The sequence below is a fragment of the Thalassophryne amazonica genome, chromosome 4, assembly GCF_902500255.1.
Source record: "Thalassophryne amazonica chromosome 4, fThaAma1.1, whole genome shotgun sequence".
Classification (NCBI taxonomy): domain Eukaryota; kingdom Metazoa; phylum Chordata; class Actinopteri; order Batrachoidiformes; family Batrachoididae; genus Thalassophryne; species Thalassophryne amazonica.
In genome coordinates this window covers 40498500-40515999 of record NC_047106.1, presented here as the reverse complement: position 1 = coordinate 40515999, position 17500 = coordinate 40498500, and the positions used below count along the sequence as shown (strand labels likewise).

General features: G+C 44.1%; 1 protein-coding gene across 1 annotated transcript in view; it reads left to right on the top strand.

The window, feature by feature from the left end:
• Positions 1-1021: 1021 nt before the first annotated feature.
• Positions 1022-17500, top strand: part of LOC117508088 (cytoplasmic dynein 2 heavy chain 1) — a 370951-nt gene continuing 354472 nt past the window's right edge. The window contains exons 1-2 of the mRNA XM_034167743.1: positions 1022-1137; positions 12241-12459. Of these exons, the coding sequence (XP_034023634.1) occupies positions 12277-12459 (183 nt within the window). The 5' untranslated portion in view covers positions 1022-1137; positions 12241-12276. The remainder of the gene's footprint in view (positions 1138-12240; positions 12460-17500) is intronic.

Genomic DNA, 17500 nt, shown 5'->3' with positions numbered 1-17500 from the left:
AGGCCAGGCTGAGCCTACCTGCATGGCTGTTGGCTGGCGCCACTGAGCCACGTGATGGCGCAACAACAAAAGACCAGAGGGCGGAGGGTGCGCTGCTCCATTTTGTGTGACAGCGCAGCACTGCTCTTAGAGACAGAGAGTAGACTTTGATGAATCTGCGTGCGCAGCAGTCAGTGCGTGCGGGAGAGAAAAAAAGCTTGAGTATTGATCTTTTTACACGAGGATCTTTCAATATCAATACCAGCGTTGGTATCGATATTATCGATATGAGGCTTGATCCGCCCACCTCTTGTAGGAACAGAGAACATTTCTAGTGCGTGCAGACTGAATGATTGCTCTAAATCCAATCAGAGAAATGTTTACATTTTTTGGAAATCACAAGATTAAATAGCAACAACCATATAGCCTCATATGTATTTTTAAGGTCTAGAGTATCAGTCTTGCAGCAATAATTGAATCCAAATGAATTTCATTGTATTTTCAGTGCTGCTAAGTAACTGTCAAATCATGTTTTTCTTTTCACAAGTATGGGAATGATAGTCAAAAATATCATTAAAATGCATCGTTTTAGGTAAAACAGTATCATTTCATTATTTCTTTTCATGAGGCCCAAAATCCCTGGAGGAGCCGCCTGCCTTCAGCTGCTCCATTGTTTTCACTTGGGGTCGCCACAGCAGATTCAAAGTGGATCTGCATGTTGATTTGGCACTAGTTTTACGCCAGATGCCCTTCCTGACCCAACTCTACTTTACATGGAGTGTGGCAGGGGTGGGGTTTTAACCGGGAACCATCCGCATTGAAACAAAGGGCACAAAGCTCAGAAACATAAAAACGCATTTTATTATTTTAATAATTTATTTTGTATAATTTTTTTCTTTGCCTCACTTTGGTGTAAATTGCATTTAATATACTTTGAGAGGTTATTAAAACTTCTTTCCCACCTGTGCAGAAATAAACCATATATAAAAAAAAAAAGAAAGAAAGAACGTACGGTCCTTATTCACGATGTGACGTACGTCGATGCTGCTTAGCAACCACGTAGGCATAATCTGCAGAACACAGGCGCGATGGTGGAAAAAATGACTTCTGGATTAAATTAACAGAAAGTTTGAAATTACAACAACCTGTCGATAAACGGTATGAAATCAGCGTTTCAGTGACTTTCTGTTAAATGTTATGTTGCAGCCAAACTAGCTCGTTTAGCGTCGTGTTACAGAGAAGCTAAGCTAAAGGTAGCTAGCTAATGGAGAAGCTAACGTTGTGCTTAGAGTTGGTCTTTAACTTTAACATAATACTACAGTCCTCTGCGTTGGTGCAGAAGAGGCTTCTTAAGCGCAAAACGATGGCTTTTCGTTTAGTAGTGTAATGTTAATTTCGCTGAAGTGTATTTTATGTTTAACTCAGTTTGTAGAACTTGGATCAGTTCACCCCTCACTATCTTCTTTTTGTCGCAAAAGATCCTGCTCCTATGCTAACAAACCTCATGTTAGTTACATTGTAACTAACTTAGATTGAATGGGGTCGTATTGTACACATTTTAAACAAGAGATAATACAGGTCACCAAATGTAAAAGTCTTCAAAAAATATTTGTTCAGTAAAAATCGAAATGACTGAGCGAGCCATCCCAATTTTTGTTGACAATAAATCAAAACCAATAAATGTTATTTTGTAGCTCACCATTGTAAAAATAATTTGTGGTGAATTTAATGCACCAAATCAATTTCAAAAGCAACTTTACTTGTCTATGTCCCATATCTAAATGGTAAATGGACTGCATTTATATAGCACTTTTCCATCTGTATCAGATGTTCAAAGCACTTTACAATGGCTCATTTTCACCCATTCACACAAACACACTCACACACTAATGTCAGGGGGCTGCCATGCAAGGTGCTCACTACACACTGGGAGTAACTTTTAGGATTCAAAGTGGCTAAGGATACGTACATCCGTATCTTCTGCGGAACTGTTTAAGGTACGGACCGAGGAGAATAAGTGAAGTGAGCAACACATCTGTGCATGCGTGGAACAAACGGGGGCAAAAATTCCAACTACCAAACTCACACTGCTCCCATCGAATTTCGTATACAGTAGCATTAGCAGACTGTGAAAGTTAAGGCTTACAGGGTTTGTTTCAAAGGCTTTAAGCCTTAAGCGACGCATACAATAATGACAGGTGCGCACGGGTACGGACATATTTGCGCATTCTGATTGGTCGATAAGACATGACGTCACCGGGAATACCCTCCGTATCTTTAGAACGGTCTCTGTAGATATGGGTCCATACCCGTAGCCATAGCCTTTAGGATTAAGGACCTTTCCCAAGGGCCGTTAGTGATTTTCTGGTTAGGCTGGGGTTTGAACGAGAAGCCTTTGGTCTCAAGCCCAATGCTTAACCACTAGACCAGCACCTCCCCAATCTCAGGTTTGCTACCTGCTGGGTGACTTATGGATGTTACGTGGATTATGTTATATTACAAATAACTGTGGTTTAATTTACATGTTATGTGGCTGCCATTTGAAGAACATTGTGCATGATCATCAGTGAGCTCTGCTCACCAGTACATTGCATCAGATAATAATTTATACTGACAACCATAAGAAACATGATGATGACTACATGGGCAGTTATTTGTTGAAGTACGAGGTCTATTAGAAAAGAAACCGACCTTTTTATTTTTTCAAAAACTATATGGATTTGAATCATGTGTGATTGCGTCAGACAAGCTTGAACCCTCGTGCACATGCGGGAGTTTTTCCACGCCTGTCGGTTGCGTCGTTCGCCTGTGAGCAGGCTTTGAGTGAGGAGTGGTCCTCCCCCTTGGCGGATTTTCATTGTCAGGAAATGGCGGAATGATTTGGGCTTTTTTTTTCCATCAGAATTTTTTCAGAAACTGTTAGAGACTGGCAGCTGGAAACCATTCGAAAAATTTATGTGGCTTTCGGTGAAAATGTTTCGGGCTTCACAGAGAATAAGGACTGTTACTACAGCTTTAAGGACGGCTTTAAGGACGCTCGGCGCGCCGCGCTCCATGCCTCCATCGAGAGCCACAAACCACCGGATCATTTCTAAACGGATGGCTCTGTGGATCCGAGACCGTCGTGTACACTTTCTCTGGTTATCACAAGAGCTGGACATCAACCATTTTCCGGCAGATTTCACTTTTAACAAGAGATTTTGTCATGGAAAGCCGAGCGAAGGCTTCGCGCGTCACGACTGATTTGCTGATGGAGCGAGACAAAGGAACACCTCCGTTTTGGTCTCACAGGACAGCTTTGAGATGGCGTTCAGACAGCTGTCGGTGGTTTTTCCATCGAGTGATTATCCGAGAAATTGTTGATGTGCCTGGACATGGCAGAACATGTCCCGTGAGGCTTCATCACGGCGTTGCTGTGCGCCATGCGGCACAGCAAAGCCGTCCTTAAAGCTGTAGTAACAGTCCTTATTCTCTGTGAAGCCCGTAAAATTTTCACCGAAAGCCACATAAATTTTTCGAATGGTTTCCAGCTGCCAGTCTCTAACAGTTTCTGAAAAAAGTCTGGTGGAAAAAAAAAGCCCAAATCATTCCGCCATTTCCTGACAATGAAAATCTGCCGAGGGGGTGGACCACTCCTCACTCAAAGCCTGCTCACAGGTGAATGACGCAACCGACAGGCGTGGAAAAACTCACGCATGTGCATGAGGGTTCAAGCTTGTCTGATGCAATCAGACGTGATTCAAATCCATATGGTTTTTGAAAAAAATAATAAGGTTGGATACTTTTCTAATATACCTCGTATACAATAGAATGGGAAATTGCAGGGGTGGAGGCCAACTGGTTAGTGCACTTGGTTTTAGTGTGGAAGGTTCCCAGTTGAAACCCCAGCCCTGCCACATTTTTCCATGTAATGTGGAGTTGCGTCAGAAAGGGCATCTGGCGTAAAACTTGTGCCAATTCACCATGCAGATCCACCTTGGCTCTGCTGTGGTGACCCCAAGTGCAAACAAGGGAGCAGCCAAAGGGACTTACTTACAACAGAATGGGAAATTAAAATCAGAATCAAACAATACATAGAAAGTGTAGCTAAGGATGGTGCCTATCAGTATGCAAATTAGTGATTGCAAACTCATACCACTGTTTGTTTAAAACCTGTTTTCAGAGTCAAAAATACTGGCACCTTCTGGACACTTAAGAAAATGTGCATCCATATCAAGTTCTGAATTTATAATTTAAAGACTACAGTCAGCCAGGGTCTGTAGGTGCACAAGCACATACATTGCTTGTGTTACAGTTTGTGGCCAGAAACACTCCATAGACACTGAGATTCATTCATTCATTCATTTTCTATACCTGCTTCATTGTTTCCCGAAGAATTTTTCAGGCCCAGTGGTTGCATGGAAAGATAGGTACTCACAAACAATAAACTTAAGTGATGTGCTCATCATTTATGTAATCATTGCCACAGTCCTGCATTTGTGATTCTAAAAAAGGAGGGGGTGTAGTATTTAATATGAAAAATACACAAGTATTTTTCATATTAAAGAATACCAAAAGACTAGGATCACTGACTTTCAGCTTCAGTAACCATGCCAATAAGTGCATGGGTGCAAACAATGTATTTGGGAACAAGCAGGATTTAATGTAGCAAGCGATTATTGGGTGAGAAGCAGAATACACCTTGGACAGGTCTTCTGTCCCAGACACTGAGATGATGCCTTTCAAAAATATGCAATTTTACATCTTCAGAAACAAAAATAAATACAAGTCTTCTTTCTGTGCAATTTTAATTCACAGAAATAATGTTGAGGGTTAAAGTCAAACAATGTCCGCTTGCTTTCTGTGTGGAGTTTGATGGTTTTTTCATGTCTGTCTATAACTAGGATGGGTTCAGTGCAAAGGGTTAGGTTTATTGTACATCTGTCTGTCTTACTGTCACAGGCCACGAGGGTGTAGCAGTAAATAACATTAGGAATTTGAACCAAAGAACAAATAAGTAAATACAGTCGGCACAGCTTCACTCTGCACACTGCTATCTTCTCTGCCAGTTTGTGGGACAGCAGTCTTCAACACTGACAGTCTGAACATGTGACATCTAACAAATCAAGTTGTGCTGTGGGCGGGACTTTGCTACAAACCAGAAAGCAGCAATTCATATTTTAAAAGAGTGGTATAGACGAATACCTCCCCAGTGCCTGAAATAAGGGGCCATTTGCTCCATATGGTGAGCCCTTGTCAGACATTAATGGACCTATGTGAAGCAGAATAAATTAAATTCAATACTTGTAAAGTTTTGTAATCTACTGTAAGAGCCACAACCTGAGGCAATTTAACTTAAATATGATGCACATTTCATATTTCATTATTTTGTTATATTTCATGTTATTTTTTTATTTGTTATCTCATGTTATTATGTCTCATGCAGTTTGATGTCATGATGTCAGAAGTGACATTATGACTTGTACTTTTTGCAGTGCAGAAGTGTCAGCATAACATGCTGGCATTGATAAGACGAATTGCTCATGTCTGAGGCACACAATCTGGTTAGAAGTATTTAGAATCGGTTCTGAACTGGAACCAATTATTGATTCCCGTCCCTATTCAGTTCTTCTTCCACCAAGATTGGGCATAGATTTTATACTGTAGTCAAGGTAAAAACCTCCATCTAATTGGAAGTCACATGATGGTGGAGACTACTTTGATGCTAAGCTGTCATCCCCAAAGTGATGCAACAACTGAATCTGAGTGCAAGTTTCTCTCCAAAAATAAGATAGTTGTACCAAATTTCCTGATCATGTTGCTCTCTCAAACCGCTACAGTATAACTTTCTATGGGGTTACTTTGTCACAAACATTACAGGAATAATTAAGTTTTGTCACCATTTCATGATCATTAATCCCTTTCTTAAAGTTAAGTCCCTTTGGCTGCTTCCTTGTTCTATTTCATTCCTCCGGACCGCCAGAGGGCGGTGTTTTAGCACCTGGATAACTACATGTGCGCAGCACAGAGGTTGAGAATATATACCAACAATGTCACGCCATTGGATGTGACCTGGGTGATGTCACCGGTTGTCTTTATATACCAGACGCATCCAGCGCTCGCTTCTTTTCTACATCCTCGCATTCTTAGAGGTTGAGAACGCATTTAGCTGTGATTGCCGCTCTCACTTGTAGCCTCGCAACCCACCTTCGATTGGAGCTATGTGCACTGCACACGTCCTCCAGAGGCTGAGACACGGCTTCACCGTTTTTTGTATTCCTTGACTGATGCCTGTCGTGAGTACACCTTCCTAAACGCCGGGTGCGCGCCTTCGCTGCTGCCCTGCTGGGTATTTTCCTCTGTGCACATTAGCTGTGTTGTTTTGACGAAAGCTGGCTATTTTTTTAGTTGTGTCACCGTTAACTACGTGGTAGTGTGTGTATCAGAACCAGTATAGTGTACTGTGTTGGTCTTGCCATGAGTGTTCTCCACTCCTTGAAGTACTTCGTCTGTGCTGCTGCCATTTTGCTAAGTTTAACAGCTCGGCTAGCAGCTAGTGTTGTCGCCATTGCTGTAAGTAACTTAGCACTTGGGCTGTGAGTTTTTCGGCTGTGTGCATTGTGTTATTACTGTGGCTGTGAGTGTTTCACGCTCTGTGCCTTGTATTAACTTTTACATTGTGAGTGCTTCATGCTCCGGGCCTTGTATTAGCTTTTACGCTTGGAGCGCTTCACGCTCTGTGTCTCGTCTCAAGTCTGCGGCTAGTAGTGCTTCATGCTCCATGCCTCGTGTCAAGTCTGCGGCTGGGAGTGCTTCATGCTCCGTGCCTCGTGTCAAGTCTGCGGCTGGGAGTGCTTCACGCTCCGTGCCTCATGTCAAGTCTGCGGCTGGAGTGCTTCACGCTCTGTGCCTCGTGTCAAGTTGATGGCTGTGAGTGCTTCACGCTCCATGCATAGTGTCAAGTTGACGGCTGTGAGTGCTTCAGGCTCCTGCCTCGTGTCAAGTCGACGGCTGTGAGTGCTTCAGGCTCCGTGCCTCGTGTCAAGTCTATGGCTGCAAGTGCTTCACGCTCCATGCCTTATGTTACTATTTACACTGCGTGTGATTCATGCTTTGTCTTTCTATCTGTAACCGTCAGGGCTTGCGTTAGCCATCTGCACGCAGTCCACAATGTTGACAGGGCCTTTGTTGCATGGCTGTAGTACCTGTTTGGCTCCCTTGAGCCCAGATGATGGACATATGTTTTGCCCCTTGTGTCTTGCGATCGGACACCTGAGGGAAGCCCTGACTGGCGATGCCTGCCTTAATTGTGCCAGTATGCCACTGGCAGAAAGATCTGCTAGACTTGCGGCATTGGTAAGTGGAATGTCTAGTGCAACTTTGGCCTCCAGCCCCAGGAAGGAACCAAAGCGCCGTAAACGCCCACATGCAGGAGCCCCTTTTGCTAAGAATGTTACTCATGACCATGCTTTGACTGAAAAGGTCGAAACGTTGACTTCTGAGTTTGCTCAGATTAAGTCCTTGCTTCTGAATCTACAGCCTAGGGATGCCGTGACAGTTTCTGTTGTCCCTAATGAGGCTGATCAGACCAATGTAGTTACTCAGCAGGAGGAAGATGTCATGTCTATTGCTGCGACTGATTCCTTGTACATGACAAGTGATATAAACTGTGTGGAGGATCAGGATGAGAGGGGTCTTTCTTCAAGCCATTCATTAGTGGGCTCTCACACCTCTGAGGCAGAGTCCCTGCCGCAAACCGTACCTGGACTATCCTTTGTCAAGCAAGCTGTTCAGTTGGCTTTATCCAGGCTTGGGATCGACAAACCCCCTGCGGAAACCACCACTTCAAGTGCCTTTTTCAAAGTCACTCAGAAGCCTGAGTTCAACGTTCCAGTTTCACAACCATATATCGAGGAGCTCCACCGATGTTGGGCAGACCTCAAATCATTTACCCATCTATCGCAGGACGGCAGAGCCCTTAGCTCTATGTGTGATTTGGTGCAGTATTGTCTGAACCGTATGCCCGCCGTTGACAGCATTATTGTGAACCTGGTTGTGGCTCCAGCTGATGCTGCTCGGCTGGATGCCCGCTGCCCACGACCTCAGTGTAGGGTCATTGATGACCTCCTCACCAAAAGCTATAACATAGCTGCTTGCATTGGTCGCCTAGGCAACTCACTGTCCCATTTAGCCCTTGCCCTCTCAGAGTCTTTGAGGGAGGCAGAGGTTGATGATGCTACTCAAAGTCTTAGTGATGCCTCACTCCAAACCTTTGCTTATATGTCCAGAGAGCTTGGCGGACTGATGTCAACCTTTACCATCAGTAGACGTCAGGTGTTGCTTGCGCAGTCCCCCCGTCCGAATCCTGCAGAGGCACACTCCGTTCACTGCCGGTTCTTCCAGGCCAAGTATTGGGACCTGCGGCCCAATAAACTATGGAGCGTGCTGTTGAGGCTAGTAAATCTCGGCGACAGTTTGTTGACCTACACCGGTCTTCCAGACCTCAGCCAGTCAGACGTGCTACAGCTTTTCACTCTACATCCAGGCTCCCGCCGACTCCCAGAGCTGCACATGCTTTCGCAGTTGTGGGCCAGCTCTCCCAGCGGCCTGCCTTTCGGGAGCCTACGGGCAGACCCCCGAGAACTGAACGGTTTCACAGAGCTTCCAGTAATCACGCCCAGAGGTCCTCAGGGATGCGAGGCAGAGGTGGTCGGGTCTGACTGCCAACGTTTGACCCCCAGGTGTTTTTCATGAAATCATCTCAGCCACTGGGAGGCTCAAGTTCAAGACCCATGGGTCATTTCAACCTTGTTCGAGGGTTACAGAATTCAGTTCAGAGGTCGTCCTCCAAAGTTCAATGGGGTGTCTCTGTCCCGGTGCAGTCTGCCACCCTACAACGGGAGATTTTGGAACTCCTCCAGAAGGGGGCCATAGAGCCAGTTCACAGTTCAGACCAGCTCAGGGGGTTCTATTCAATTTACTTCCTTGTTCCAAAGAAGGATGGCGGCTTTCGTCCTATCCTTGATCTCCGACGTCTGAATCGTTATATTAAAGTGCTGCAGTTTCACGTGCTCCGCGCAGTAGACGTCCTTCAAACTATCACACCAGGAGACTGGTTCACAAGTGTCGACTTAAAGGACGCCTATTTCCATGTGCCAGTGGCGCCTCGTCACAGGCAGTTTCTCTGCTTTGCTTTTGAAGGTCAGGCATCCCAATTCAGGGTGCTTCCTTTCGGCCTCTCTCTCGCCCCTCATACATTTACCAGATGTATGGCTGCAGCACTAGCCCCACTGCAAACTCTTGGATTAAGAATCCTACCCTACTTAGATGATTGGCTTGTCTGCGCTCCGACTCAGGAGCAGGCGCACAACGACACAGCTCTCTCACAGTGAACTTTGCAAAGAGTTCTCTTGTTCCCAGTCATCAAACGACCTTCATCGGCATTGCCATCAGCTCCCTGACTATGACTGCATCGACATCCCCGCAGAGAGTGGACAATGTAATTCGTCTCGTCTCACACATTCAACGGGCTGTGACGCTGCCTTTTGGTTTGCTGCTCCAGTTGATGGGCAGATTGACTGCAATGTCGCTAGTGGTACCTTTGAGACTTCTGTTCTTACGTCCCCTACAGATTTGGATCAACAACCTAGGCCTCAACTCAAAGTTGCATCAGCACAGGCTTGTACGACTCTCCAACCAGTGCCTTCTGCACCTCAGACCCTGGGGGAACGTGGACTTCATCTGCAAGGGTGTCCCTCTAGGCTCCGTCCCTTCTCGCTGAGAGGTGGTTGTTACAGATGCATCACTCAAAGGTTTGGGGGCTGTGTGGGGGTGTCTGGAGTCCTCAGAAGAGACTCCAACACATAAACGTGCTGGAGCGTCGCGCTGTGCGACTGGCTCGCAAGCATTTCCTCCCGGCCCTGAGAGGAAGACATGTTCTTGTCCGGTCGGACAACACGTCAACAGTCTATCACATAAACCATCAGGGAGGCACCAGTTCCAATCACTCATTGGCAGAAACTCGGAGGCTTCTCTTATGGTCGTTGCCTCGCCTTCAAAGTGTCAGAGCAGTTCATCTGCCCGGCGTACAGAACAGCGCTGCGGATTTACTCTCCAGACAGAAACCACCACCGGGAGAGTGGAGACTGAACCCGATTGTGGTCCAAATGATCTGGCAGAAGTATGGTGTAGCGGAAGTGGACCTTTTCGATTCAAGCACCTCGACACATTGCCCACGGTGGTACTCCCTCTCGGAACCAGACAGCCCGCTGGGGCAGGATGCATTGGCTCACCCGTGGTCGGATTGCCTCCTTTATGCCTTCCCTCCTCTCCCACTGCTAATGTTGACACTGCACGGGATAGACCAGAGCAACCACAGCGTGCTGCTGGTTGCTCTGTTCTGGCTGGGGAGGATTTGGTTTCCCATGATTTACAAACTCCTCGAGGGGGAACCTTGGGCTCTCCCGGAGAGGAAGGATTTGTTGTCACAGCTACAGGGGAGGATTTGGAACCCTCACCCAGAACGCCTTCAAATGTAAGTGTGGCCATTGAGGGGCAGGACTCCATGTTAAGTTCTTGTGACCAGGCTGATCAGACTATCCTTAATTCATGTGCTGCTTCTACCAGCGCTTTGTATGACAACAGATGGAAGCTGTTTGCGCGGTGGTGTGAGAACCAAAAGCTAGACCCGGAGCGTTGCCCTGTGCCTATTCTCCTCAAATATTTACAAGAACTGCTGGAGAAAGGACTTTCTGTCGCTACCTTGAAGGTTTATGTTGCTGCAATCTCTGCCCGGCACGTCTATGTTGATGGCCGGTCAGTGGGTTCACATCTCTTAGTGTGTCTTTTTTGAAAGGTGCTCTACGTTTGCAGCCTCCAAGGCTTGCACGCATACCTTCATGGGGCCTTCCTCTAGTCCTGGAGAGTTTAAGCTTATCCCCTTTCGAACCAGTTGAAAGTGCTGATCTTAAATGGGTGTCAGTGAAGACTGCCTTTTGACTTGCACTGTCTTCGGCTAAGCGGGTGGGAGAGCTCCATGCCCTGTCAGTCGCTGGGGACTGTTTGCGATGCAGTTCTGACGGATCTGGGGTTACGCTGTGGCCTAATCTGTCATTTTTACCCAAGAGAATTTCAACCTTTCATGTTAACCAGCCAGTTTCCTTGGCTCTGTATGCCCCGCATTCTGATCCAGGATTATCTGTTTCAGGTTCCCTGTGTCCTGTCTGAATGTTGAATCAGTACATTAGTGCGACTGCCGAGATCCGGAAAACGGATGCCCTGTTTGTGTGTTACGGTGATCACAAAAGAGGCTGTGCTGTCTCAAAGCAGCGACTCTCGCATTGGGTCGTGGATGCCATTTTACAATTATACAGGTCCAGAGGTCTTCAGCCTCCTAAGGTTATGTGCCATTCCTACAGAGGGGTGTTCACCTCCTGGGCTGCACTGAGAGGTGTCCCTTTGAGTGATATTTGTGCTGCTGCTACGTGGGCTTCGTCCTGTACCTTTGCCCGCTATTACAGACGGAATGTGGCTGCTCCTCCTGCAGTGACTTCGGCGGTGTTGTCTGCTTCCACTCCCCACTGCTGATGCGAGGTGAGTGTGACTCTTCGTGACCTTGTTGGTACTAAGTCATCCAGGTGCGAAAGCACCGCCCTCTGGCGGTCAGGAGGAATGAAATAGAACGAGAGTTACGAATGTATCTACGGTTCTATGAATTCTGGATGACCGCCAGAGTTGCTTGTCACTCAGAGTCTTGCGAGTTCATTCCGAAAAGAAGTGAGTACTGGGTGCGTCTGGTATATAAAGACAACCAGTAACGTCACCCAGGTCACATCCAATGGCGTGACTTTGTTGGTATATATTCTCGACCTCTGTGCTGCGCACATGTAATTATCCAGGTGCTAAAGCACCGCCCTCTGGCGGTCATCTGGAATTCATAGAACCGTAGTTACATCCGTAACTCTCGTTTTCCACTGGGAGTCTCCACAGCAGATCCAAGGTGGACCTATGTGTTGTTTTGGCACAATTTTTATGCCAGATGCACTTCCTGACACAACTCTACATGGAGGAATGTGGCAGGGGTGGGGTTTGAACGAGAAACCATCCACACTGAAACGAAGCACACAAGCCACTTGGCTACCACCCCTGCAAAATAAGAGTATTCTTTCTCCTTCCTATTAATCTTAAAGATCCAGTCTTCAAAAACAACTTTGTCTCACTGGTATCCTTTGTATCATGTCTTTTGTTCTTTTTTGATGATTGTTATGTTTTCTCATACCTCAGATTCCACACTGTCTGAGGCAGTGTTCCAGGTGAACAATGTCCTCCAGTTTTGATGACCCTCGCAAGAAGTTTATCCTGACGACAGCTGGAAACTTCTGTGGATTAAAACCTTTATCCTCCCTTGCTGACAGCCCAGAGCTCAATATCTTCTTGGATGATGGAAATGAATTTGTCCTGGCCATCAGCAAGCATGACAAGGGCCTTCACTTGTCAAATCAGGTAAAATGTTTAAAGCAACAGTGCGATAACTATTTGAGGAAGTGGAATGAAATATCCATTTGAAAAGCAGTTTATTGGTAAAAATGTAACATTAAGTTTTTAAACCTTTTTTGTTATGCACAATAAATATATTATGAAATGAGAAATGCTCAGAAATAAATTCTGCTTTGGAGAAATGCTCTGCTATACAGACAAAAGATTTTGAATGAAATTGTGGTTTACAGTTGCATTTTTATCACCTATGGTCTGATTTACCAAAATTTGCTTGTGTAAAAGTATGACATTGCAAATACAAATACCGATGCATGCTAACTTACTAACAGAGTGCACTCTGTGTCTTTCATACAACCCCAATTTCAGTGAAATTGGCACGTTGTGTGAAATGTAAATACAAACAGGATACAATGATTTGCAAATCCTCGTCAACTTACACTGAAAAAAGTGAAACACAGTGCACTTCATTCAAAGTACTTATTTACATTGATCTAATGGAAAATTGTGGTTTCCAGTTTAAATCTGCTGGAATCACTTTACAAAATCATAAATATACATTGTGAGAAACTAAAAAAATTAGCTGTAACAAATTACATCATTTTTTAAAGTTGATCCAAAGTAGCATTTTTTTCAGTGTATATTCAATTGAATACACCACAAAGACAAGATATTTAATGTTCAAACTGATAGACTTTATTGTTTTTGTGCAAATATTTGCTCATTTTGAAATGGATGCCTGCAGCACATTTCAAAAAAGCTGGGACAGGGGCAACAAAAGACTGGGAAAGTTGATGAATGCTTAAATAACCTGTTTGGAACGTTCCACAAGTGAACAGGTTAACTGGAAACAGGTGAGTGTCATGATTATGTATGAAAGGAGCATCCCCAAAAGGCTCAGCCATTCGCAAGCAAAGATGGGGCGAGGATCACCATTTTGTGAACAGCTGCGTGAAAAAATAGTCCCAACAGTTTAAGAACAATGTTTCTCAACGTTCAATTGCAAGGAATTTAGGGATTCAGTCATCTACAGTCCATAATATAATCAGAAGATTCAGAGAATCTGGAGGACTTTCTACACGTAAGCGGTAGGGATGGGTATCGGGAACTGGTTCTTTTCAGGTATCGTTAAGAAATGATTTGATCCATCGACGTCAGTAGCCTTTTTGCTTAATGATCCCCTTATGTCCTTCAGAGCAGCTGTTGTTTTTGGGGGTGTTTGTCAGGAAAATTATAATTTCTTGACATTGATTACAGGCCCTGCAGCGGGTGTGTAATCAACCATTTCTGATACGCGGTGCTTTGATCCGCTGGCTTGTTGGTTCTTTGTTTTATTTTGCTTTATCTTAATTTTTCCTCGCTAAAACCCTAAAGAGTATATGTCTGTGAGTAATATTTACCTTTTTTATGTTCAACCGACCTGTTATGGTCTTCTGAAACAGTTGAAAGATGTATTTTATAACTTAAAACGGGGCTGATGTGCATGTCTATGGCATTTTCATTGTTAAAGTTAGCATTAAACTGTTCGCATCTTAGCTCATTTGTGTGCATTTGTTTTCTGTATAATGATTAATGGCTCAGCGTTTGTTGTCGTAAAAAAGTCAAATGTATTACAAATTGTGATATTTTTTAATTTATTTTCTTTAAATATTAATAATAATAATAATAATAACAACAATAATATTAATAATAACTAATAATGCTACAATACAATTTTAGAGAAAGAGACAAAAAGAACCTGAAAAACAAAACACAACAGAAAATATAAAACCAACAAACAATGAACATGAATAAATAACTGTTTCCTGTGAACACCTAGTGACTCTTAAACCTTCACTTCTTCTCTATTTTATTTAAGTTTAATGACAGTTTGTAAATTTACTCAGTGATTTCCTCCAGAACTATCTGCCAAGCTGGAAAACTGCTACATTCTAGTAAGGGCAGAATACTGTTGGAGTGAATTTGAATAAGGAAAGTTGGGTTTTTCTCACCAAAATGGATGCTGCAGTCACTGCAATTTATTGTCTGAAATAGCCCCAGATTGCATTTCAGAGTTTCTAGAATTCAAAAACTTTCGTGTGGGTGGTGGGGGGTAATTTTGGGTTTCAGCTTTTTTTTTGTTTTTCACCACTTTTATCCCTGAATATCGTGAGTCGCTTTTGTGCGGATTAAAGTCACTAACTGGGAATCCTGTCTTGTTGTGAGAAAGAATAGAGAATCGTCCTCCGTCCTGTTCACACAGCTCCAAACGCTGCACAGCTCTCTGCCGAGTCAAGTTAGAGTGATAGAGTCCAGTCGGAATTAATAACTTCAAAGTGAAACAGCGTTTAAATCAAATGACACCTCTTTCCAAATGTTGTAATACAAACAAACTGCAAATGATCAGAACGTTTTTTTCCCTCCCAAAATGAGATGTCCTGCGCTAACATGCAGCAGCTGGCTGAGCTCAGCTCAGAGGTATGGAGATACATTCATGCCAAAATGTCTGAAAGGAAATGCTTTTGACAAAAACTACAGATTTTATTTATTTTTATTTATGTGCAGAGATCAAGGATCCAGTGACCAATTAAAAATGTTGACATAGAAAACCTGTAAAGCCTACTTTTAGTACACAGAAAATTCACAAGAGGTATCACTAAGGGAATCATAAGGAACCAGTTCGATAAGCGGAATTGATAATGGCATCGATATCGATAAAATCTTCTCAATACCCATCCCAAGTAAGCATCAAGGCCAAAAACCAACATTGAATGCCTGTGACCATCGATCCCTCAGGTGGCACTGCATTAAAAACCAACATCATTGTGTAAAGGATCTTACCGCGTGGGCTCAGGAACACTTCAGAAAACCATTGCCAGTTAACACAGTTCATCGCTACATCTACGTGTACAAGTGCAAGTTAAAACTCCACCATGCAAAGCGAAAGCCATACATCAACATCATCCAGAAACGCAGCACCTTCTTTGGGCCCGAGCTCATTTGAAATTGACAGATGCAAAGAGGAAAAGTGTGTTGTGGTCTGATGAGTCCACATTTCAGATTGTTTTTGGAAATCATGGAGGTCATGTCCTTCGGACAAAATAGGAGAAAGACCATCCAGATTGTTACCAGCGCTAAGTTCAAAAGCCAGCATCTGTGATGGTATGGGGGTGTGTTAGTGCCCATGACATGAGCAACTTACACATCTGTGACGGCACCGTCAATGCTGAAAGGTACATCCAGGTTTTGGAGCAGCACATGCTGCCATCCAAGCAGTGTCTTTTTTCAGGGACGCCCCTGCTTATTTTAGCAAGACAATGCCAGGCTACATTCTGCACGTGTTACAACAGCGTGGCTTCGTAGTAAAAGAGTGCGGGTACTAGACTGGCCTGCCTGCAGTCCAGACCTGTCACCCATTGAAAATGTGGGGCACATTATAAAGCGCAAAATATGACAACGGAGACCCCGGACTGTTGAACAACTGAAGTCGTACATCAAGCAAGAATGGGAAAGAATTTCACCTACAAAGCTTCAACAATTAGTGTCCTCAGTTCCCAAACGCTTATTGAGTGTTGTTAGAAGGAAAGGTGATGTAACACAGTGGTAAACGTGCTACTGTCCCAGCTTTTTTGAAAATGGATAAATTTTTAATGTGTACATCGACCAGTGAAAAGACAGTCTGGGGCAACCCAAAAAAAGACGAAAGTAGGGGACAATTTTCATTTGCTCCTCTCCCCAGTGCATCCCTGCATCAGCTGCCTGTGTGCATCAAAGACCCAGACTCATTGCTCGCAATAAACAAGAGATGAGACTAGATGAGAGACTAAATATGTAAAAAAGTTTAATTAATATTATTTATGTTAAAATGTGTTTGTTTAAAAACACATAAGAGATATTTAAATGTTAAAAAAAGATGTTTAACAAAATGGAAGAAAAAGTTTTTTAAACACATTTAAAATGTTTGAAAAGGGAGTAAAATGTGTGAAACAATAGAACGTTATTCAAAAATATGTTTAAAATGTTTACAAAGGCTGTAAATTTTGTAAATGCATACACAGTTCCTTAAAAACACATAAAGCTATTTAAAATGTGTTTAACATGTGTAATAGAATAAAAAGAAAAACACGGGGGGCGCTAGCGAGCCAAGATGGAGTACAGATGTGTGTTTCAGAGGTCCTGCATCCTTCCACGTATTCTTTATCAAAAACGACCTTTTGTTATTAAACGTGACCTAAACCGGACTGTTGGTAGTCGGTAGTTCGAGTGAGACACATCGGACGTCTCTCTCAAATGGCGGACAAACTACGTAAATTCAGGTACAACGATAGCACAGTACAGCTAGCAGCTAACACTAGAGCTACAACGAGGCAGTGCACTACAGAGGATAAAGACCCGCAACACAAAAACTTGGACATGAGCGAAGAAGTAAAAGCGGAGGTTTTGGCCTCTATACGAGGTGACATCTCCAAAATTATAAGAGAGGAAATACGGAGTGCACTTTCTGAGGATTTCGACGCTCTCAAGGCCGACGTTAAGGCTATATGGGATGAAATCGCTAGCAACGCCGCAGCAACACGAGCAGAAATCACATCTATGGGAACTGATATTGAGGACGTGAGAGGTGGTTTATCAGCATGGTCTGATGAGGTAACAACATTGCAGACTACCGTGAGTGAACTCCGGAGCGACCTAGTGAAAATATGGGATAGATGTGAGGATATGGAGGGGTGGATGAGACGCGGAAATATCCGTATAGTCGGCGTTGAAGAGCAGCCAAACTCCGCCAGCCCCAGCGAGGTCTCTAAGATTATCAAGGACGCTTTGCAGATGGAAAGGGCGGTAAAAGTTGATCGTTCACACCGTGCGCCCGCACGCAAGAATGTGGGAGATGGACCCCGAGTCATAATCGCCAAGCTGCATTATGATGGAGACGCTGCGGATATTTTGAGAAGAGCCAGGGACCAAGTGCCGCTGATCTACAATGGGCAAAGGATTGCAATATTCCCAGACTACACTACCAGCGTGGCCAAAGCAAGAGCCGCCTTCGCAGATGTACGGAAAGTTCTACGAG